Raw genomic sequence first — 25,302 nt, forward strand, 5'->3', positions numbered from 1 at the left:
AATAACTCAGCATTACATTGATTTTCTCGTGGAACCAGTGGTTCAAACATTTTTCCAAAATATCACAGGACCCGTTTTTCAACACAAGTTGCGCAAGCTACTGTGGGCAGTCTGTGTGGCCTAAACGTGCTACCATGGCCTGCAGCGTCTCCGGACTTGTTTTCCCATCGAGCACATCTGGGACATCATCATTTGTCAATTGCAAAAGGAGCTGCCAACAGAGGATGTTGATGTTTTGCTGCCCATATACATTCAGGAGAACATTCCTAATACGGTAACTTCATTGACAGCAGCAAAGGCTGTAAGTGCAGGGATTTCTGCGTGTGGTGCTCATATTCCATACTGATTAAATCAAAATGTTTTGGAGATGTTTCAATTTTTTCATGTCTATCTATTCTGTTATTTGCATAATTCCTCGACTTTTCCTTCTTTGTGTTACAATTTTAATGGAAAAGGGGAAGGATATAAACTTTTCCGCTATAAATAATTATTTTTCTCTTTTCATTTTTTATTGCTTCGCAGTGAATATTCATTTCTCTTTAGTAGCGGGCACAGTGGCTCCTGCCTCCTGACACCCGCTGCTGCACCGCTGGCACGGGCCCCCATAGCAGCTGCATGGTGTGCGACACACCACTGGCTGGGGCCCCTGGAGCAGCGGGGGGGCCCTAGGCAACTGCTGGCCCTGTATGCCAGCAGGTGCCAGGGCCCACAAGATGCCAGGGCCCACCGGAGAATTCTCCGGTGGGCCAGTCCAACGCTGTCCCCCTCCTTATAACCGAAACTTCATCTGGGGAGAGTGCGTGATCAGACAAGTTAATTTTCTGTAGGGCATCTGAAATTTTCTGTAATCCTCTTCTCAGGATTCCTAGTTTGATTGGAGCTTCTATGTACTACATCAATTACATACTCATTTTTTATCTACAGGGAAATTCTATAAGGAATATGACAGAGGAGATCCCATGAAGGACACTGGGGTCCTCTTTCCTTGAAAATTGACTTTTCTTCCATTCTTAAAGGATATCTTACATCTAATGTATATTACAAATTGTAGGAATGAACCCAACTTACCTTATAGAAACCCGGCATATCGACATTGGCGACGTCACTGGAATACCTGTCGGCCTGGTTTCATCCAATCTTCAATTCCCTGGAGTCTAGGACATACTGAATACTGAACATCATATTGGCGATGTTCTTGGAATACCTTTAGGCCTGTCTTCATCCAATCTTCATTTCTCTGGATTCTGGGTCATACTGAATATTGCATACTATATTCTCTATACCTGGACCTTAAGAGCAATGGGTTTACCGGTTTATGTTCTTCCCAGCGGGAACATTCAATTATATATGTATATATATTTCCTTGGAACAATCCTGGATCTTAGATACAGTGAGGATAAAAAGTATTTAGTCAGCCACCTATCATGCAAGTTCTCCAACTTAAAAAGATGACAGACCTGTAATTGACATCATAGGTAGACCACAACTATGAGAGTCAAAATGAGAAAACAAACCAAGAAAATCATCCTGTCTGATTTTGCAAGATTTATTTTTCCAATTATGCTGGAAAATAAGTATTTCACATTAACAAAAGTTCATCTCAATATTTTGTTATATATCCTTTGTTGGCAATGACAGAGGTCAAACGTTTTCTGTAAGTCTTCACAAGGTTGGCACACACTGTTGTTGGTATGTCGGCCCATTCCTCCATGCAGATCTCCTCTAGAGCAGGGATGTTTTGGGCCTGTCGCTGGCCAACACGGATTTTCAAATCCCTCCAAAGATTTTCTATTGGGTTGAGATCTGGAGACGGACTAGGTCACTCCAGGACCTTCATATGCTTCTTATGAAGCCACGCCTTCGTTGCCCTGGCGGTGTTCTTTTGATCATTATCATGCTGAAAGACTCATCCATGCTTCATCTTCAATGCCATTGCTGATGGAAGGAGGTTTGCACTCAAAATCTCACAATACATGGCCCCATTCCTTCTTTCATGTACACGGATCAGTTGCCCTGGTCCCTTTGCAGAGAAACTGCCCCAAAGCATGATGTTACCATTCCCATGCTTCACAGTAGGTATAGTGTTCTTTGGATGCAACTCAGCATTCTGTCTCCTCCAAACACGACAAGTTTTGTTTCAACCAAACAGTTCTATTTTGGTTTCATCAGACCATATGACATTCTCCCAATACTCTTCTGGATAATCCAAATGTTCGCTAGTAAGCTTCAGATGGGCCCGGACATGTGCTGGATTAAGCAGGGGGACATGTCTGGCACTGCAGGATGTGAGTACCTGGCAGCTCAGTTTGTTACTGATGGTAGTCTTTGTTATGGTGGTCCCAGCTCTATGCAGGTCATTCACTAGGTCCTCCTGTGTGGTTCAGGGATTTTTGCTCACCGTTCTTGTGATCATTTTAACCCCACGAGGTGAGATCTTGCATGGAGCCCCAGATCGAGGGAGATTATCAATTATCAGGATTTGTTTTCTCATTTTGACTCTCATAGTTGTGGTCTACCTATGATGTCAATTACAGGCCTCTCTAAACTTTTTAAGTGGGAGAACTTACACAATTGGTGGCTGACTAAATACTTTTTTTCCCCACTGTATATATAATTGGGCTTCTTTTTAACTTCTTTACTGAATTTTTCAGGAACTATAGGAATGGGCCCAACTAACTCTTTAGAAACCCTGAATACTAATATTGGCGGTGTCTTGGAGCGCCTGTCTGTCTGCCTCCACACAATCTTCACTTCTTCATAATAGATTCCGTACAATATAAACATATATATATATATTTATATTTATTTTTTATACCTTGGATATTAATGCATTTCCCATACAATGTTCTGATGAGAGTGACATTCATCTATCCGTCCTTGTATGCATGGCTCCCCCGTCCCTGTCATTGAATACATGGCTCCCTCCATCCTGGTATGGATGGCTCTCCTGTCACTGTCCTGGTATGCATGGCTCCTTATACTCCATCCTTGTATGCATGGCTCCCCCATCGCTGTTATTGTACGTATGGTTCCCCCGTTGCTGTCATTGTATGTATGGCTCCCCCGTCCCTGTCATTGAATACATGGCTCCCCCCCATCTTGGTATGCATGGCTCACTTGTCACTACCCTGGTATGCTTGGCTCCATATACTCCTTCCTTGTATGCATAGCTCCCCCATCGCTGTCATTGTATGTATGGCTCCCCCGTCGCTGTCATTGTATGCATGGCTCCCCCGTCGCTGTCATTGTATGTATGGCTCCCCCGTCGCTGTCATTGTATGCATGGCTCCCCCATCGCTGTCATTGTATGCATGGCTCCCCCATCGCTGTCATTGTATGTATGGCTCCCCCGTCGCTGTCATTGGATGTATGGCTCCCCCGTCGCTGTCATTGTATGTATGGCTCCCCCGTCGCTGTCATTGTATGCATGGCTCCCCCGTCGCTGTCATTGTATGCATGGCTCCCCCATCGCTGTCATTGTATGTATGGCTCCCCCATCACTGTCATTGTATGTATGGTTCCCCCGTTGCTGTCATTGTATGCATGGCTCCCCCGTCGCTGTCATTGTATGCATGGCTCCCCCATCGCTGTCATTGTATGTATGGCTCCCCCGTCGCTGTCATTGTATGTATGGCTCCCCCGTCGCTGTCATTGTATGTATGGCTCCCCCGTCGCTGTCATTGTATGCATGGCTCCCCCGTCGCTGTCATTGTATGCATGGCTCCCCCGTCGCTGTCATTGTATGCATGGCTCCCCCGTCGCTGTCATTGTATGTATGGCTCCCCCGTCGCTGTCATTGTATTCTTATCCCCTTATCCTTGTATGTATGATTCCTGTTAAAAAACAAACAAACAACATTTTATTTACCTGCCTGCGTGCCCTCGCTGGCAGTGTATCTCGTTTCGGCGCCAGCATCTCTTCCTGCCGAGTGGTAACATGGCCCCACTCATTAAGATAATGAATATGCGCTCCACGCTTATGGGAGTGAAGAGACATCCATATTCATTACCTTAATGAGCGGGGCCATGTGATAGCTCTGCAAGAAGAACTGCTGGCGCCGGAAGGAACGAGATGCAGCAAGGGAGCGGAGGAAGTCGGCAACTGCAGCTGGCACCGTGTGCTATTACAGCAGCGGCACAGGTTTCAGTCACAGCTGCTGGCTCCTGCCTACGTGACCCGCTTCTCCGCCGCTCCCCCTCCTGCCACTGTGACCCGCAGCTCCACCACACCCCCTCCCCTGCTGACTCCTGCCTCTGTGACCCGCAGCTCCTCGACTCCCCCTACCCTGTCGGCTCCTGCCTCTGTGACCTGCTGCTCCACCGTTAACCCCTCCCCCGCCGGCTTTCTGGGACAATTGACTTGTGTATAAGCCGAGGGGGGCGTTTTCAGCAGTGCTGAAAAACTCGGCTTATACACAAGTATATACGGTAACTCATTTCCCACTGACTGTCCAGCTGGATGACTCGGGCCCGCGCATCGCCAGGGTGCACAGTACATCCATTTCTAACTATAGCATCATATCGTCTGCATTTCACAGATTACTCTCAGGAGCTGCGCATTTCATGCATTTTCCTTAACCTCTTAACGACTGAGCCAGTTTGTATGATAATGATCGAGCCTTATTTTACAGTTCTGACGAGTCACTTTATGAGGTAACAAGTCTAGAATGCTTCAAAATATCCCAGTGATTCACATTTTGTTTTGTTTTATACGTACAGTGGCTTGCGATCGTACTCGCTTCCCTTGGCATTTTTCGTGTTTTGCTACCTGACAACCTGGAATTTCACTGTTTTTTTTAAGGATTTGCGTCAGTTCATGTAAGCCCACTTTCACACATTCAACATTTGGTCAGTATGTTACATCAGTATTTGTATGCCCAAACCAGGAGTGGATGATAAATCCAGGAGTGGTGACATGTTTCTATTTGGCTATGTGCGCACGTTGCAGATTTGCTGTTGTAAAATTCTGTGCAGATCCTTCCTCTCTTGGCAGAAAACGCAGTTGAAAATCCGCCCGGAATTGATGCATTTTTTATGCGGATTTGTATGCGGATTTGTAAGCTAAATAAAGATATATTATTAAAAAAAAAGAATTGTGATGTCATTTCCTTGTTTACCCTCTTCTATTTCAATCTCCATTGACGACCATAATATCTTTACATACTGGCTGGTGTCAGCCAGATACCCTCATTAATAGAACGGTTCATAAAGAGTTAAAAACACACACACAAAATCTGTGTGAAATGCAATATCTGTTTATTTTTTAAAAACTTTTTTAAAAAAATGGCGTGGGCTCCCGCATAATTTTCATAACCAGCAGAGGGAAAGCTGATGGCTGAGGGCTTATTTTAACATTCTGAGGAGTCAATAACCATAAAGGTTCCCAGGCTATTAATATCAGCTCACAGATGTTTGCTTAGCCTTTACTGGCTAGTTTACAAGGGAACCCCCCCAAAAATTGACATGAGTCCCCCCTATAAAATCGAACCAGCAAAGGTTGTAGCCTGTATATCATCCCCTGAGGAAGAAGTGATTGTACTTTGAAACGCGTTGGGAATATGAATAAAACATCGATCTGTTAATGCACGAGTAATTGTGTCATGCTAAGCAGCGCACTAAATCCATAAAAAAGTTCCATTAAACTATATAACCAGCAAAGGTTAGGCAGACAGCTGTGGGCTGATATTAATAACCTGGGAAGGGACCATGCATATTGGCACCCCCAAGGCAGAAAACATCAGCTCTCGGCTGCCCCAGAAATGGCGCTTCTGATAGATGCGGCAATTCTGGCACTTAGCCTCGCTCTTCCCACTTGCCCTGTAGCGGTGGCAAGTGGGGTAATTTTTGTCGGGTTGATGTCACCTTTGTATTGTCCGGTGATATCAAGCCCAGGGCTTAGTAATGGAGAGGCTTCTATAAGACACCTATCCATTACTAATCCTATAGTTATATATGGTCAATAAAGACACAGCCAGAATAAAGTCCTTTATTCATCTTAATTAAACTATACTTACTGAATGCCTAAACCCCGACACCCTCGACCCCTGCAACAAAAATAAAATAATAAACCAACATAAAATGCTTCCTATCCAATGTCGTCCAATTACCGAGTGTCGCACCACGATCTCACATGTAGAACAGTCACATCGGGAGATGTGACTGCTCTACCCAGCCTCCAGTGATACACTGACAGGAGGTAAGATCTTCTGCAGTGTATCACTGTGCTGCTGTGAGAGTTCACTGGAGTTCATCACTCCCGATGCTTTCACTTACGGCAGTACCGCTGTGTGAGAACTTTCCCACGCAGCACTGCCGTAAGTGACAGCACGGAGCTGATCAGTTTATACACTGACAGAAGGTAATCGCCCCTGCAGTGTATCGCCAGAGGCCGGGTAGAGCGGTCGACTGTTCAGCACATGAGATCGCCATGGGACAATCTGGATTACCTGGACAACGGCGGGAAGGGAGTATATGTTGGTTTACTACTTTATATTATTTCTAGGAGATAAGGGTGTCGGGATTTGGTGTGAGGTGAGGGTTTTCATGTTTAGGTGAATATGTAGTTTCTTCTTTTTTTTTTTTTTTTTTTTTTTTACAGTGAGCACAGGTGCCGGCAGATGACACTACTCTCCCAACAGCGGCACCTGCTGTCACTGTTATCAGCCCATGCCTGCTTTTTTACCGTAGGTCACTGCTGCTGGTCACGCTGACATCTGCCAACATGATTCTGCAGCGCTGTGCCCGACAGCACCATTACCGCACACAACTGCACATACACACAGACACCCACACAAATAGATACACACAGACACCCGCAGACAGACACGCACATATTCTCCACTCACACATATTTTCCGCCCATACACACTTCCTCCTTCTGACATCATTTCCTTTTCTGCAGCGTTTTTGGCAGCAAATCCGCAAACCTTTTTACACCTGAGGTTTTGCTGTGGATTTGACTGACTCAATGGAAGTCAATGGGTGTAGAAACACTGCAGATCTGCAAAAAGAATTGATATGTTGCGGAAAATAAAACACTATGAATCAGTGCGGATTTTTCCGCAGCTTGTGCACACCAATTCTGGATTCCCATTGATTAACATTGCTTGAGCTATACTTTGCAAATTTGATGCAATTCAGCGTGGAAAACAACGCTGTGGATCTGCAAAAAAATTTGTAATATGTGCACATGTCGGTACGTGTGCCGACTAGGGGGGTGGGGGGGTGGTCCTTTATCTGCCGCAAACAGACTTGAGACAGACACCGATATGCGTTCAACAGGTCCTCTTTATTGGCCGTCCTCTCGACGACCGCAGCACCACACAGCAGCTGCACGACAACTTCTACGCACAGGCCCGGGTGTCCTTCACTTTCCTTCTTTCCACTTACAGTGACGTCCCTCACAGTTCTTACACTGTGGCTGCCATTAGGCGCACGGCCACAGCGCTTCCCCCTATCCGAGTCCGTCCATCTGGTACCCCCCCGGGCTTTCTCTGTCCTGCGGCACTCCTGTCAGGGCCACCCCCATGACCGTCTCTCTCCTCAGTCCCTACCGGAGCATCTTCTCTGTCTGTCTCTCCCTTCTGTCTCCTCTTCTCCTGAGCTCCTCCTCCTGGACTGGCTTTCTTCTGGAACTCTCTGCCACTATTTATTCCCCTCCCTGGGAATTTCCCTCTAGAGTTCTTGTAACTCCGCCCTCATGACTCTGCGGTTTCCTATCGTTAAGCTGATGTTAAGCCCTTTCCTCACTGCTCCCTGCTTCCATCTTGTGGCCAAACTACAGTACTACACCGTCTTCTTTTCCTACTGTTCTTGGTCTCCCCCTAGTGGCCAAACACAGTATTTTGCCATCTTCTACTGTCTCTAGCTGTCTCCCCACACACATATACAGCAGTCCCCGTCAAGCACTTTTACATTTACATTCCTGCTGCAGACAGGTCCATAGGTCAGTCCACTTCCCTACACACTTACCCTTAAGTGTAGTGCACAGGCAATGTTAGTCTATGGTAAATTGCTGTGCACAAACGCATTAGAATCCGCAGGAAATCTGCATCAATTCAGCATGAAATCAGCAAGCGTTTTCCCCTGCGGATTCTGCCAAGAGTTGCAACGTCTGCAACGGTATCTGCAACGTGGGCACATACCCTCATACTTTTCCTCTGATTGTTCCACTCATTTTGGCTTAGAAATACTGATGTAAAATACTGACTTAATACTGAATATGTGAATGTGGCCTGAAGAACATGCCTACAACTGTGAACATTTGGCTTTATTTTTTATTGTGAAGCAAACAACCCATAGGACAAACTAACTGAAAACTTCAGTGTGCATAACTACTCACACACCTAAAAAACTGACCCACAAAACCATCCATAAATTGTCTCCTCTGTATATCTCCAAACTAATCTGCCAGTATCTTCTCTTACACAATCTCCAAACCCTCCAAGACCTCCTTCTCTCCTCCAAACTTATTCGTTCCTCACCCAATTGTCTCCAAGACTTTTCCAGAATATCTGCATCCTCTGGCATTCTGTGCCCCAACAAGTCTGATTATCCACCACATTCGGATCCTTCAGATGGAATTTGAAAGCCCATCTCTTCAAGAAAGCTTACAGCCTGCAATGACCCCGCTGCCTCCTCACCACTACCGGAGCAGCCGCCTCACCAACACCGGAGCTGCTGCAACCCCCCAACCTACTGTCTCCTTCCCCACCATCCTGTGTATTGCAAGCCTGCATTGTCAGGTTCCACTCCCCTCTGTACCAGTTGATCATTGTTAGTTTGTTTGCTGTATGTGATTTCTGGATTACTGCAACACTCTATTAATTGGCCTCCCCGTCACTCGACTATCCCCTCTCCAGTCCATACTTAATGCAGCAGCCAGGGTCATCTATCTGGCTAATCAGTACTCGGACGCGTCCGCTCATCGCCAGTCCTTACACTGGCTGCCCATTCATTATAGGATCCAATTCAAAGTACTTGTTCTCACCCACAAAGCTCTCCACAGTGCAGCACCCCCTTACATCTCCTCCCTCATTTCTGTCTATCGGCCTAACCGACCGCTGCGCTCTGCAAACGACTTTCGACTAACCTCTGCACTAATCCGTAGCTCCCACTCCCGACTCCAAGACTTCTCCCATGCTGCTCCTATCCTCTGGAATGCTCTACCCCAAGAAATTAGGACTATCCACAATTTGCATAGTTTTAGGCACTCCCTAAAAACACATTTGTTCAGAGCGGCCTATCACATTCACTAATAAAAGTCACTCTATGTGTAAGTGTTACCTGTGTAGCCCATTCACTATCTCCATCCATCCCTCACTCCCTCAAGATGGCTGGACCATCATTGTAAATACACCATTGTAAATACACACCTGTACTTTGTATCTCCCCCACCTCATTGTAGATTGTAAGCTCTCACGAGCAGGGGTGGCTTATTTTGCTTTAATTATTGTATTGTTAACGTTGCTACTTATGACTTGTGTTTTGAAACTGTTAAACTGTAAAGCGCTGCGGAATATGTTGGCGCTATATAAATAAAGATTATTATTATTATCTGTATTGTGTATGCAACCCTTCCTCATGCACATCAACATGGAATCAATGGTGCTATATAAATAATATTAAAGTCAGTACTTTGGATTAAGATCTGGGCTGTGATAGCCACAACATTTACACATTTTCCCTTAAGCCACTCGAGTGTTGCTTTAGCAGTATGCTTTGGGTCATTGTCTTGCTGAAAGGTGGACCTCTGTCCCAGATTCAAATCACTGTCAGACTGAAACAGGTTTTCTCAAGAATATCCTTGTATTTCACAACATCCATTTTCCCTGTCCTGGCTGCTGAATAAACATCTCCACAGAATGATGACACCACCACCATTTTTCACTGTGGGGATGGTGTTCTTGGGGTGATAAGCTGTGTTGGTTTGGCGCCGGACATAGTGTTTACATTGGTGGCCAAAAAGTTATTTTGTTCTCGTCTGACCACAGAACCTTCTTACATGCATCTGGTGAGTCTCCCCCGTGTCTTTTGGCAAACGCAAATAAGCATTACAATTTTTGTGTGCAAGTAAAGGTTTATTTTCACCTCCTCATCCATAAAGGTCACCTCTATGGAGTTTAGAGGTTGTATGAATGGATACGCCACTCTGAATTCCACAGCTCCTTCAGGGTTACCTATGGTTTCTGTGCTGCCTCTCTGATTAATGCCAACCTTTCCCGGGCTGAGTTTTGATGGGAGCCCCTCTCGGCAGGTTTGTTGTAGTACCATGTTCTTTCCATTTGATGATAATGGAATTGATGGTGCTCCAGAGGATCAACAGAGATTGGAATATTTTCTTATAACCCTGACTTGTACTTCTCAACAACATTGTCTCTGACTTGTTTGGAGATCTCCTTGGTTTTCATGGTGTTTAGTTAGTGGAGCCTCTTGCTTAATGTTGTTGCTGCCACTGTGGCCTTTAAGAAAGGGTGTGTGACACTTAGGTTGTACACAGGTAGACTTCCTGTCATTTGGCATGTGACTTAGGAAGGGAATTACTTGCACCAGAATTTTTTAGGGGCTTCATAGCAAAAGGGTAGAATATACATACCAATTTTTAAATTTTTGATCCCATAAATGTGGTTTATACCTATGTTTTGCTCACTTAACTTCACTATCTTAGACTACTTACTGCTTAAGTATCGCACACAAATCGGATTAAAAAATATTTACGCACAGGTTGTAATATAACAAGATAGGTAAAAAGCAAAGGGAGGGGTGAATACTTTCACAAGCCGCTGTATCTCTTTACGCCTTGTTTCCATGTGTGCCTTCATCGTTTTGCTGCCTTCAGTCCGAATATACAATGTGCATATTCCAATAAGAACAAGGAAAATCATTGCATGAACAGATCTGTCCAAATGTTTAGACATGTTAATGATCTGCAAATGATGAGAAAGTGGAAACAAAAGTTTTCAAAACTTCTCAATCTTTTCATTATAAAGTATGAGCATCATGTGCACAAATCACCACACTTATATGCCTTGGCTACTATCAATGAGGCTATATACAGTGCCTTGCGAAAGTATTCGGCCCCCTGGAACTTTTCAACCTTTTCCCACATATCATGCTTCAAACATAAAGATATCAAATGTAAATTTTTGGTGAAGAATCAACAACATGTGGGACACAATTGTGAAGTTGAACGAAATTTATTGGTTATTTTAAATTTTTGTGGAAATTCAAAAACTGAAAAGTGGGGCGTGCAATATTATTCGGCCCCTTTACTTTCAGTGCAGCAAACTCACTCCAGAAGTTCATTGTGGATCTCTGAATGATCCATCCCTGTAGACTGTGAGCTCCTTATGCACTTGTGTGTCCCTTGTCTTACACATGTTTATTGTACCTGTCAATATTTCCCTTTTTCACATGTAAAGCGCCATGGAATAAATGGCACTATATAAATGCATAATAATAATGATCCAATGTTGTCCTAAATGACTAATGGTGATAAATATAATCCACCTGTGTGTAATCAAGTCTCCGTATAAATGCACCTGCTCTGTGATAGTCTCAGGGTTCTGTTTGAAGCACAGAGAGCATCATGAAGACCAAGGAACACAACAGGCAGGTCCGTGATACTGTTGTGGAGAAGATTAAAACCAGATTTGGATACAAAATGATTTCCAAAACGTTAAAAGTCCCAAGGAGCACTGTGCAAGTGATCATATTGAAATGGAAGGAATATCATACCACTGCAAATCTACCAAGACCCGGCCGTCCCTCTAAACTTTCATCTCAAACAAGGAGAAGGCTGATCAGAGATGCAGCCAAGAGGCCCATGATCACTATGGATGAACTGCAGAGATCTACAGCTGAGGTGGGACAGTCTGTCCATAGGACAACAATCAGCCGTACACTGCACAAATCTGGCCTTTATGGAAGAGTGGCAAGAAGAAAGCCATTTCTCAAAGATATCCATAAAAAGTGTCGTTTAAAGTTTGCAACAAGCCACCTGGGAGACACAGCAAACATGTGGAAGAAGGTGCTCTGGTCAGATGAAACCAAAATCAAACTTTTTGGCAACAATGCAAAACGATATGTTTGGCATAAAGGCAACACAGCTCATCACCCTGAACACACCATCCCCACTGTCAAACATGGTGGTGGCAGCATCATAGTTTGGGCCTGCTTTTCTTCAGGGACAGGGAAGATGGTTAAAATTGATGGGAAGATGGATGGAGCCAAATACAGGACCATTCTTGAAGAAAACCTGTTGGAGTCTGCAAAAGACCTGAGACTGGGACGGAGATTTGTCTTCCAACAAGACAATGATCCCAAACATAAAGCAAAATCTACAATGGAATGGTTCACAAATAAACGTATCCAGGTGTTAGAATGGCCAAGTCAAAGTCCAGACCTGAATCCAATCGAGAATCTGTGGAAGAGCTGAAAACTGCTGTTCACAAACGATCTCCATCAAACCTCACTGAGCTCGAGCTGTTTGCCAAGGAAGAATGGGCAAGAATTTCAGTCTCTCGATGTACAAAACTGATAGAGACAATACCCCAAGCGACTTGTAGCTGTAATTGCAGCAAAAGGTGGCGCAACAAAGTATTAAGTTAAAGGGGCCGAATAATATTGCACGCCCCACTTTTCAGTTTTTGAATTTACACAAAAATTTAAAATTACCAAAAAATTTCGCTCAACTTCACAATTGTGTTCCACTTGTTGATTCTTCACCAAAAATTTACATTTGGTATCTTTATGTTTGAAGCATGATATGTTGGAAAAAGTTCCAGGGCGCCGAATACTTTCGCAAGGCACTGTATATGTATGGGTGTACCTGTATGATAAGGTGTATCTTCTTGTCTTCCTGAAGGGTATTGCAAGTCTATACAAAGGTCATCTGCGTGTAAAGAGTTTGCAATGCGAAGATGTGATTTTCTCACACATATGTATCCGTATGGCTTTACATTTCTTATTGATTTTCCACATTGAAATAAAAGGCTCAATGGGCTGAAATGAGGAAAAGGTGTGCGTATTTCTCGCAAGTTAGACGGATGGTCCGCGTGGTGTGCGATTTTTCTTGCACCCATAGACTTGCATTGGCGAGTCTTGGCCAACATACTCGTAGAATACGGCCGAGAAAAAACCGGTGATGTGAGCTGCCACATAGATTAACAGTGGTCCTATCGCTATCTAATGTTTTCTCACATAGCAATCGTCTGTATTCCACGCTAGTGTGACTCCGGCCATAGACTAAGAAGCACCACTGATAATGTGAGGACTATGTAATCAGTCACATGTGTGGGAGGGCGCAGCAGCAGGAGCCGATAGTGCTGGAGGAGATGAGCTACATGAGCCTGGATAACACACAACTCTGCACCACACACCTGTAAAGACCACCTAGAGATTCACATCTGCATTATATTTCATGGAAACAGACACTTTTGGTTTTTATACAAATTATAGATTTATTTACAACTTTTTACTTTATTTACCCTTAACCCCTCAGGCTCAAGAAACTTTTTTTTTTTTCATTTTTGTGTTTTCATTTTTTTCCTCCCTCTTCTTCCAAGGGCCATAACTTTTTTTTTTTAATTTTTCCCTCCACATAACTGTATGAAGGTTTTGCATTTTTGAATGACACCATTTATTTTATTATATAATGAAGTGAAAAACAGGAAAAAAAAATTGAAAGTGCAGTGAAATTGTGGAATAACAAAAACTGGAATTCCATCATTGTGTTTTGATTTTATGACAATCATTGTGTGATAACAAATCACCAGATAAAAAGATCCCCCAGGCCAGTACGATCACAAAGATACTAATTTTGTAGAGTTTCTTAAATTACCGTATATACTTGTGTATAAGCCGACCCCGCTAATTTTGCCACAAAAAACTGGGAAAACTTATTGACTCGTGTATAAGCCTAGGGTGGAAAATGCAGCAGCTACTGGTAAATTTCAAAAATAAAAATAGACACCAATAAAAGTAAAATTAATTGAGACATCAGTAAGTTAAATGTTTTTGCATATCCATATTGAATCAGGAGCCCCATATAATGCTCCATACAAAATACACCCTATATAATGCTGCACAAAGGTTAATAATGGCCCCATAAGATGCTCCATAGAATAATATGCCCCATAAAGGTTATGGCCCCATAAGATGCTCCATAGACTATGCCCCCATATGCTGCTGCTGATGGAAAAAAAAAAGCCATACTCACCTCTCCTGCTCAGGACCCGGCACCTGGTGATACTCACCTCTCCTGGGTCCATCGCTGCTCACCACTGTCTGCGCATCCTCTGTCGGTGACTGTTCAGCCAGCAGAGGGCGCAGCGCGCACTAACCACATCACCACTCCCCCTGCTGGCTAAACATCACGGACACAGGAAGCAGCAGATGGCGGTGAGCAGCGTGGGAACAAGGACAGGTGAATATCGCTATACTCACCCATCCTGGAACGTCTCTGCAGCCTCCCTTCCTGCCTTCAGCGGTCACGTGATACCGCTCATTACCACTCATGAATATGTGCATATTTATGAGTGTAATGAGCGGTACCACGTGACCGTTGAAGGCAGGAAGGGAGACAGTGGAGAAGCGAGGGGGCTGCAGAGATGTGCCAGGACGGGTATGATCTGTGACGCCCCCCCCTCCCCCGCTGACCCCCAGGTATGACTCATGTATAAGCCGAGAGGGGGACTTTCAGCCCCCAAAAAATGGGCTGAAAATCTCGGCTTATACACGAGTATATACAGTATTTATTTTCTTTTTTATTTTGCTGAACAAAAAATAAAATTGGCTTGTGTCACTATTTTGTCAGATCCGTAACTTTTTTTTTTTTTTTATACACTGCACAAAAAAATAAAGGGAAGACTCATAACACATCCTAGATCTGAGTGAATGAAATATTCTCATTGAATACATTGTTCTGTGCAAAGTTGAATGTGCTGACAAAAAAAAAATAAATAAAAAAAAAAAAAAAACACACAAAAATCATCAAATTGGAAATCAAATTTATTAACCAATGGAGACCTGGATTTGAAGTCACACATGAAATTAAAGTGGCATGTAATGTCCTTAAAACAGGTCAAAATGATGCTCAGTATTGTGTGTGGCCTCCACGTGCCTGTATGAAATCCCTACAACGCTTGACATGCTCCTGATGAGTATACACGAAGAGAAATGCTCCTGATGAGGTGGTGGATGGTCTCCTGAGGGATCTCCTCCCAGACCTGGACTAAAGCACCCGCCAACTCCTGGACAGTCTGTGGTGCAACGGGACGTTGGTGGATGGAGCGAGACATGATGTCCCAGATGTGCTCAATCGGATTCAGGTCTGGGGAACGGGCGGGCCAGTCCATAGCTTCAATGCCTTCATCTTGCAGGAACTGCTGACACACTCCAGCCACATGAGGTCTGGCATTGTCCTGGATTAGGAGGAACCAAAGGCCAACTGCACCAGCATATGGTCTCACAAGGGGTCTGAGGATCTCATCTCGGTACCTAATGGCAGTCAGGCTACTTCTGGGGAGCACATCGGCGGGTGTTGCTCCTCCACAGATCAGACATTGATGACAACAATGTTAAAGTCCCGGACAACCCATTTAATACTACACTGCTCAAACAAAATAAAATACAGGGAACACTTAAACAACAGAATATAACTCCAAGTAAATTAAACTTCTGTGAAATCAAACTGTCCACTTAGGAAGCAACACTGATTGACAATCAATTTCACATGCTGTTGTGCAAATGGAATAGACAACAGATGGAAATTATTGGCAATTATCAAGACACCCTCTATAAAGGAGTGGTTCTGCAGGTGGGGACCACAGACCACATCTCAGTACCAATGCTTTCTGGCTGATGTTTTGGTCACTTTTGAATGTTGGTTATGCTTTCACACTCGTGGGAGCATGAGACGGACTCTACAACCCACACAAGTGGCTCAGGTAGTGCAGCTCATCCAGGATGGCGCATCAATGCGAGCTGTGGCAAGAAGGCTTGCTGTGTTGTCAGTGTAGTGTCCAGAGGCTGGAGGCGCTACCAGGAGACAGGCCAGTACATCAGGAGACGTGGAGGGGGCTATAGGAGGGCAACAACCCAGAAGCAGGACCGCTACCTCCGCCTTTGTGCAAGGAGGAACAGGAGGAGCACTGCCAGAGCCCTGCAAAATTACCTCCAGCAGGCCACAAATGTGCATGTGTCTGCACAAACAGTTAGAAACTGACTCCATGAGGATCGTCTGAGCGCCCGATGTCCACAGATGGGGGTTGTGCTCACAGTCCATCACCGTGCAGGACGCTTCGCATTTGCCACAGAACACCAGGATAGGCAAATTCGCCACTTGCGCCCTGTGCTCTTCACAGATGAAAGCCGCTTCACGCTGAGCACATGTGACAGAGTCTGGAGACGCCGTGGAGAGTGATCTGCTGCCAGCAACATCCTTCAGCATGACCGGTTTGGCAGTGGGTCAGTAATGGTGTGGGGTGGCATTTCTTTGGAGGGCCGCACAGCCCTCCATGTGCTCGCCAGAAGTAGCCTGACTGCTATTAGGTACTGAGATGAGATCCTCAGACCCCTTGCGAGACCATATGCTGGTGCGGTTGGCCCTGGGTTCCTCCTAATGCAGGACAATGCCAGACCTCATGTGGCTGGAGTGTGTCAGCAGTTCCTGCAAGATGAAGGCATTGAAGCTATGGACTGGCCCACCCGTTCCCCAGACCTGAATCCGATTGAGCACATCTGGGACATCATGTCTCGCTCCATCCACCAACGTCACGTTGCACCACAGACTGTCCAGGAGTTGGCGGATGCTTTAGTCCAGGTCTGGGAGGAGATCCCTCAGGAGACCATCCGCCGCCTCATCAGGAGCATGCCCAGACATTGTAGGGAGGTCATACAGGCACGTGGAGGCCACACACACTACTCAGCATAATTTCCTTGTTATGAGGCATTTCCACTGAAGTTGGATCAATCTGTAATTTGATTTTGAGTATCATTCCAAATACAGACCTCCATGGGATATTATTTTAGATTTACATTGATCATTTTTATGATTTATTGTTCTCAACGCATTCCACTATGTAATAAAGATTTGCAACTGGAATATTTCATTCAGTGATATCTAGGATGTGGTGTTTTAGTGTTCCCTTTATTTTTTTGAGCAGTGTACTTTCTACGAACTATGGAAACTAAGAAGGCTCCCCATCTAGTGGCCAACCCACAAACTACACTTATCCTGCTCTTTGCAACATTAAACATTACACATTACACAATAATGGTAATACACCATATGATGTAGCAGTACCAACTGGATTTACAGTGGTAATACACTATAAGTGTAGCAGTACCAAAATAGAGTAACATATGTACATTAAAAGGCAAAAACATTTCTCTATCCCCTTATACAGGCTGCCACGAGAGATGGTGAGTTCTCCTTCAATGGAAGTCTTCAAAACAGAGGATGAACAGACAACTGTCTGTGATTGCTTAGTGAATCCTGCATTGAGTAGGGAGTTGGACATGTGGTCTCTTCCAACTCATCTCCATAGAATGTTAAACAATTTTTTCCACAACGCGTTACAGTGATGGAATAACATCTTTCAAGTGAAAAACAATTGCATAGTATGCAACTCATCTAGGTCCAGAGGAGTCTGCATTACACCAGCGCAGCTGGATATCATTTTATCATCCAAATTGGACAAATATCCTGGAGATTATCCCCCAGCCAAAAGGCAGCAACGGCTGAAATTTTCAGGTGGTCATAGGAGTTGTGCCTGCTCAGGTGAGCATCTACCTTTAACTTTCTTGCACCCAAAAGGGTATCACCGGTGGTCTTGTGCTCTTTTTAACCCCTACAGTTTTTCTATCATGGATATGTTATTGGAGCAGATTTTCTCTTAAACTCTCCTGAAGAAGAACTTCAAAAATATTTGGAAAACGCTTATCATTTCTTTGGATAATCTGCTCTACTGTTCAAACGAGTTTTTGAAGCTTTTTTTTTTTTGTGTGTACTGAAGAGGTTTTGAGAAAACATGGAGAAAAAAAAAAAAAAAAAAAAAATCACGTTTAAGTGGCTTCTGAGACAATCCGCTCCAAACTGGGCATTGTCCTTTGGGAAAGACGCAAAGAAACTCTTCAGAACATAAACCCTTCCGAAATGAGAAAATACTCTTACAATAACCCATCCCCCACCGCATCTTTTTTCTGTAGTTTAAACTATGGCTAGTGAGTGGCTTCTTCCCAAAGAATGAACATTTTTTTTTTTTTTTTTTTTTAACCGCTTCACAGTTTCTGAAGCGGCTAAGAGACTCAGTAGTAAATAGACAAGACGTGTGCAGTAATGCAAGTTTTTTTTTAAAATATGTTTTATTTCTATAGCAATAAACTTAACATTTAGAGTGGACTTTTAAAAAGACATTACAGAAAAACAGCTATCAGGAGAAGCACTATTGCTCACAATCTTATAATCTATGAGGAAATAGGAGAGACACAAAAGGTAAATGGTAAAGTGCTCGTACATACAGTCCAGTCATCGATGTAATAAATATAGTCATATAACACTGCACAAACCAGTATGTGTACGGCACAGACAGAGGGCTATTAAGTGCATGGCGGGTGTGGGAACAGATGCTACGAGGGTCCAGATTTTGAAGAAAGTGTTGTATGGGTAAAACGGGGATCATTAGATAAGTGAGGTGATGCCATAAGCCAGTCTAAAGAAATGTGTTTTTAGGCAACGCTTAAAATTCCAAAGAATTGGTGCAGCACGTGAGAAGTCTTGGAGACTGGAGTAGGAGGTTTGGATTATAGAGGATGTTAGACTGAGAGTATGTGCACACGTTGCAGATTCTACTGCGGATCCGCAGCAGAATTTGCTGCGCTGTACAGTACCATTAAAGTGAAGCTAAAACAAAAATCGCTGTGCACATGCTACGGAAAAATCCACAGCATAAATGCTGCGGGTTCATTTCTGCAGTATGTCAATTCTTTCTGCTCCATTATAGGAATTTGCAGGTGTCAAAACGCAGGGGAAATCCGCACAAAATCTGCACTAAATCCGCAGGTAAAACGCAGGTCATTTTACATGCAAATTTAGCCAAATCCACGTGGAAAAATCCGCAGGGCATTCCGCAACGTGTGTACATACCCTGAGTCTACCACCCTACTTGTTCTGCTAATGACCTGAGACAGAAGGAGATGTAGGGTGGTGCTGAGCCGTGGAGAGCTTTGTGCATGGGAATAAGTTTATATTGAACTCTTTAGTGAGTGGGCAACCAGTGTAATGACTGGCACAGGGAAGAGGCATCGGTGTAGTGGTTGGAAAGGAATATGATCCTGGCTGATGCATTCAGGACAAATTGGAGAGAGGAGAGTTTAGAAAGAGGGAGACCGGTCAGTAGAGTGTTGCAATAGTCCAGACGAGAATGAATAAGAGCAGTAAGTTTTTTTGCAGAATTTAAAATGCAAGAATGAATTCTAGAGATATTTTTGAGGTGTAGGTGAAATTACCGAGTGAGCGATCGGATGTTGGGTCCAAATGAAAAATCTAAATCAAATATGACACCAAGACAGTGAGCATTTTGCTAGGGAGTAATGCTAGAACCAAACACGGAAATGGCAATATCAGATATAGGTAGGTTAGTGGAGGGTGGAAACGAGGGGTTCAGTTTTTTACAGATTCAGTTTTAGACAGAGGGAGGACATAATGTTAGAGACAGCAGAAAGACAATCACTGGTATTTTGTAGTAACGCAGGGGTGATGTCAGGAGTAGAGGTGTATAATTGGGTGTCCTCAATAAAGAGATAATGAAATACAAATCTACTGATTGTCCAATAGAGGCAGTATAAAAGAAAAGGAGGGGGCCTGGGACTGAACTCCGACAGTAAGGGAAGATGGCCTAGCACTGAACCGACAGTAAAGGGAGAGGGAGAACCAAGATTAATTGAAAGGGGACAACCTCTATCTTATTAAGTGTTTACAGTGCAAATAGTGAAACAATAGATTCTTTACTGCACAAGCATCTAGACTAAGGGTACCGTTACACCTAGCGATGCACCAGCGATCCCGACCACGATATGACCCGGTCAGATCGCTGGTGCATCGCTAAGTGGTCGCTAGTGAGCTGCCAAACAAGCAGATCTCACCAGCGACATAGCAGCGGTCGGGGGTCGCTACTTATCTGTCAGACGAGGCGATCCTGACGTCCTCCCGCCCGCGTCCACGTGTCGCTTGTCGGCGCCACAGGAAGCCTATCAGGAAGTGGCCGACGAGAAACGGCCCAGGACGTTCTCGCGCGATCAGCGATAATCAGCGGGGATCAGCGACCGGCCCCCCTGCCGATTATCGCTGATCGTGCTCGAGCGGCCAGGGCTGTTTTTTGATCACTAGTCTCCCGCTGGCCAGCGCGCATCGCTGCGTGTGGCAGCGAGAGATCAGCGACCCTGGTTTCTAATGTAAACGTCGGGTATCCAGGAGTCGTGCGTGTACGCCGGTTTCCAAGGTAAACAGCCGGTATCCAGGAGTCGCGCTGCTCCTGGATACCCGACGTTTACATTAGAAACCAGCGTCGTTGGTCCTGATCGCTGGGGCTGTCTATTTGACAGCTCACCAGCGATCAGCCTAACGATGTCCCAGCGATCCCATCATGTCGGATCGTGGGTGGGATCGCTGGGACATCGTTTAGTGTAACGGGGGGCTTAAGGCCCCCATAACACATAGCGACGCACCAGCGATCCCGACAATGATATGACCTTGTCAGGATCGCTGGTGTGTCGCTAGATGATTGCTGGTGAGCTGCCAAACAGGCAGATCTCAGCAGCGATCAGGACCAGCGACGACGCAGATAACAAGTGCGCACGTCGCCTAGTTACCCGCTGTGTACCTTAGATACAAGCGTTCTGGTGCAGGGAACTGGTAACCAAGATAAACAGCGGGTTTCTAAGTGCCGCACAGCGCTTACAAACCCGCGTGCGGCACTTAGAAACCCGCGGTTTACCTTGGATACGAGCTGGGAGCTCGCTGATCTGTTTTCCTGACTGCCACATGCAGTTATGAGTGCTGGCAAGCGGGAGACGAACGATCAAAAAAATATCCAGAGCTTTTGAGCACGATCAGCGATAACCGGCAGGGGGGCCGGTCGCTGATAGCTGTCACACACAGCGAGATCGCTGGTGAGATCGCAAATGTGTCACAAAACTTGTGACTCAGCAGCGATCTCGCTAGCGATCTGTGTGTGACGAGGGCTTAAGGGTCCCGTTACACATAGCAACGCTCCAGCGATCTTGACAGTGATATGACCTGGTAAGGGTCGCTGGTACGTCGCTAAATGGTTGCTAGTAATAATCCCCAAAAAAGGCTAAATAAACAATGGCTCATCTATAATATTACAACAGAAACCCAAAAGAAATAGGACCAAGGAGCAATATAAAAAAAATGTACATTTTATTATTTTTTCAAATGAGGAGTAAAATTAGTATGTAGTACAACAGTTATAAATAAGGGAATCAGCGACACCTGAATGCCACACTGAAACCGGGTCTGTATGAATTAGTTAGTGAAATCCATATATCATATGACCATGACAATAACACAAATATTAGTAAACCATACATGAAACGCTAATATAAGAGTAAAAATACCAGTCAGATATAAGGTGCAATAGAGAAATATATATATATTATATATACATACATATATACACACACATATATATATATATATATATATATATATATATATATATATATATATATATATATATATATATATATATATATATATATATATATATATATATATATATATACACACACATACATACACACACACACACACACACACACGTAAATAAGCAAATATCTCTAAACAAAAAGAATAAATAACGAATATAAAGTGCAATAGAGGAGGACCTGCCGAGAAATACATGGAGAGATTTACAAACTGGCAGCAAAGTTTACAGGTGAAATACAGCGACTCAGCAGTTCAGAACATATATACTGGCCATAAGAGTAATTATGTCAAACAGTGCATATATATTGGGAACCAACCTGGCTAAAGTGTGGGCAGGGAGAAATATTTGGATTAATGTCATGGTCATATATGATATATGGATTTCACTAACTAATTCATACAGACCCGGTTTCAGTGTGGCATTCAGGTGTCACTGATTCCCTTATTTATAACTGTTGTACTACAAACTAATTTTACTCCTCATTTGAAAAAATAATAAAATTTACATTTTTTTATATTGTTCCTTGGTCCTATTTCTTTTGGGTTTATGATCGCTAGAAAGCTGTCAAACAGGCAGATCTACTCAGCGACGCAGCAACGATCCGTATAACGACCTCGGCGGTCGTTGGGACCTTGTCACACAGCAGCGATTCTGACGACTCAGACCTCGATAGGCGTGCTTCAGCGTTGCCTTTTCCACGCCCCTCTGCTCCGATTGGTGGCCACTACTGCGCTATCACTACGCGGTTTGCTTCAGCGTCCCTGCCTGAGTCGCTAGTGCGCAATTTATTCGTGGATCCACAGTCACTGACACGGGGACACGCGATTATTATAACTGTACATGTTAAATGTTATGATTGCATACAATTGATAGCTAACCTATAAAAGGAAACGCTACAAAGATCCTAATTTGAGACCACCAATCGGAGCGGAGGGGGCGTTGAAAAGACAAAGCAAAATCACGCCTGTGTCCCTGAGTTCTGAGTCGTTGTTATGGCGTCAAACACAGCGATGCGCGCTGGCCAGCGGAACACCAACGATCAAAAAATGGTCTAGGACATTCGAGCACGATCAGCGATATGGCAGCGGGGGGCGGTCGCCGCTATGTGTCACATGTAGCGAGATCACTGGCGAGGTCGCTGTTGCGTCACAAATCCTGTGACGTTTCAGAGATCTCGCTAACAATCTCGCTATGTGTGAAGTACCCTTTAGAAATGCTCTGACATGTTGAAATGGTTTATATTCATTAATAAAGTTGTAGGAGATATGGATGCCTTTCTTGATAAATATACATCCTATGTGGCACACTTTGCAATGATAGGTTTTGAAAAGACCTGCTTAGAGGTGACTCCGTGCCAAACTTCATGGCACAAACTTTGAAAAGTAGGTGCAAGTAACACGATCAGTCCCAGCCAACATCACAGATGCACCAAAGAGAAGCAGCTCCAGCCATCGCATTAGGGGTCCATTAATGAAATATTTGACATGATATAGCAGGGTAATTAAGTTCAAATGACCCTATTGCCAAAATATACTTCCCTAACCCTGTGTAGTGTAAGGTCCAGCCACCAATGTAATGTAATAAATAAGGGTAGTCAAATAAATACATATGGACCAATCGTTAGTGAGAAACAGTACATATATAAAGTGCTACTGAGTGCATGGAGACGGAGGAAACAGATGATGGAAAGGACCAGATTCTGAGGAAAAGTTTGGAAGGGAGAAGAGGAAATAGTTGAATTACTAAGGTGATAGACCAGTCTCAATGAAAGTGTTTTTAGGGCATACAAAACTGGCTTTTAACCGGATTGTCTTGGGGTAGTGCATTCCAGAGAAATGGCGCAGCACAAGAGAAGAAGTCTTTGGGTACCGTTACACCTAGCGATGCACCAGCGATCCCGACCAGCAATATGACACGGTCAGGATCGCTGGTGCATCGCTAGGTGGTCGCTAGTGAGCTGCCACTCAGGCAGATCTCACCAGCGACATCACTGGGGACGGGGGTCGCTACTTACCTGTCAGACGCGGCGATCCTGCGTCCTCCCGCCCGGCTCCACGCGTCGCTCGTCGGCGCCACAGGAAGCGCCGCATGAAGTGACCGACGAGGAATGGTCCAGGACCTTCTCGTGCGATCAGCGATAATCAGCGGGGGAGCCGATCGGAGGTAAGTTTCACATGCAGCGATATCGCTAGCAATATCGCTGTAACGTCACAAAATCGGTGACTTTACAGCGATATCGCAGTGTGTAACGGGGACTTTAGAGATGGGGGTGTGAGGTTCAGATGAGGATGTTTTCCTTTGGTCATTAGCAGAACAGAGGGGAGTATGATGGCAGACAGATGAGGGAGAAGATGAAGGGTAGCGCAACAGTGGAAAGGATGGGTAGTTTTGTTGGTGAGTGATACATTTATGCTGTATTCTATAGCAGAAAACTGGCACAGGGTGGAGACATTAGTGTGTAGCAGCTGTACAGAAACGGTAAAGGACCCCAGCTGCTCAGAATACATTTAAAGGTTGCAGAACTCAAAACCAGTATTGTGATGGGATGGAGAGAGGAGAGGACCTAGACCTTAACTCTGAAAAGCACCAACCGTAAGGGGAAGAGCAGAGGAAGAAAAGCCAGCAAAATACACACTGAAGGAGCAGGTAGTGGTAGTAGTAGAATTAAGAGAGCGGTATCCTTCAGCCCGACAGAGCGGAGCATAGTGAGGAGGAGCTGGAGATCCAGTGCGGAATGCTGCAGAGATCCATGAGAATCAGCAGGGCGTAGTGACCATTAGATTTAGCTGTCAGATCATTAAAGACGTAAAAATTGATCAGAAGGCTTGATTGTCACAGCTCCCTTTAACGTGACCGTATCACCAGCACTTACACCATAAGTCACAATGTCACTGACCATATACAAATTCTCTTCTCTAGGAGGTAGAGGAGCCCATGCTTCAGCTCTCAAGTAATTATAATTTGCAATTTTTTTTCCCAAAGGTCAAGGATTGCACAGCAACTGTCAATCTGCGTTCTTGCGCTGCAAAGAAAAAAAAAATGCCAAAACAAAAAAATATTAATACAATGAGAATACACTTTTAAGTGATCGTTATCGCTTTGTGATGAGCCTGACTCCTGGGACCGCTGCCAATCTGGACAATGGAAGTCCAGCAACAACGATTTATTAAGGGAAGTTGAACGGAAAAAAAAAAATTCAGGTTTTTCTGGTGCATGCAATTAAAAAATGCTCTGCAAGGTTTTTTTTTCTATTACGTTCTGGGGTGGGGGTGGGAGGGGGGAGTAGAAATACCCCCAGTATCCAATGCATTTTAGACATTACTTCCTATGCTTCCATGATTAGTTTCCAGCAGGCTCATTATCATTACAGGCAGGATTACAATGAAAGATAACACCTCTATACATAGCTGATGACAGGATTTACTGATTATAAAAAGGTGATATCACAGCTCACCTTCCTTCCTCTCCCAATATCCTTTGCACACATATTAGATGCTTTAATACAAAAGATAGGACAGAGCCTGCTGCTGATAATATACATGTATTCTACTTCATTTTGTAATGTGTATTGT

The 25,302-nt window shown here is 44.3% G+C and overlaps 1 protein-coding gene across 9 annotated transcripts in view; it reads right to left on the reverse strand.

The window, feature by feature from the left end:
- Nucleotides 1–21,791: 21,791 nt before the first annotated feature.
- Nucleotides 21,792–25,302, reverse strand: part of LOC141100370 (cell adhesion molecule CEACAM20-like) — a 131,398-nt gene continuing 127,887 nt past the window's right edge. For 8 of the 9 annotated variants that reach the window (XR_012234685.1, XR_012234683.1, XR_012234684.1 and 5 more), the window contains one exon: nucleotides 21,792–24,752. Coding sequence is in view for 1 of the 9 variants with exons in the window: in XM_073588807.1 (XP_073444908.1) it covers nucleotides 24,735–24,752 (18 nt within the window). In the remaining 8 variants the exon portion in view is untranslated. The remainder of the gene's footprint in view (nucleotides 24,753–25,302) is intronic. The other variant, XM_073588803.1, reaches the window with a different exon arrangement.

This window comes from Dendrobates tinctorius, unplaced genomic scaffold (assembly GCF_039654945.1).
Source record: "Dendrobates tinctorius isolate UK_male_01 unplaced genomic scaffold, ASM3965494v1 ptg000104l, whole genome shotgun sequence".
NCBI lineage: Eukaryota > Metazoa > Chordata > Amphibia > Anura > Dendrobatidae > Dendrobates > Dendrobates tinctorius.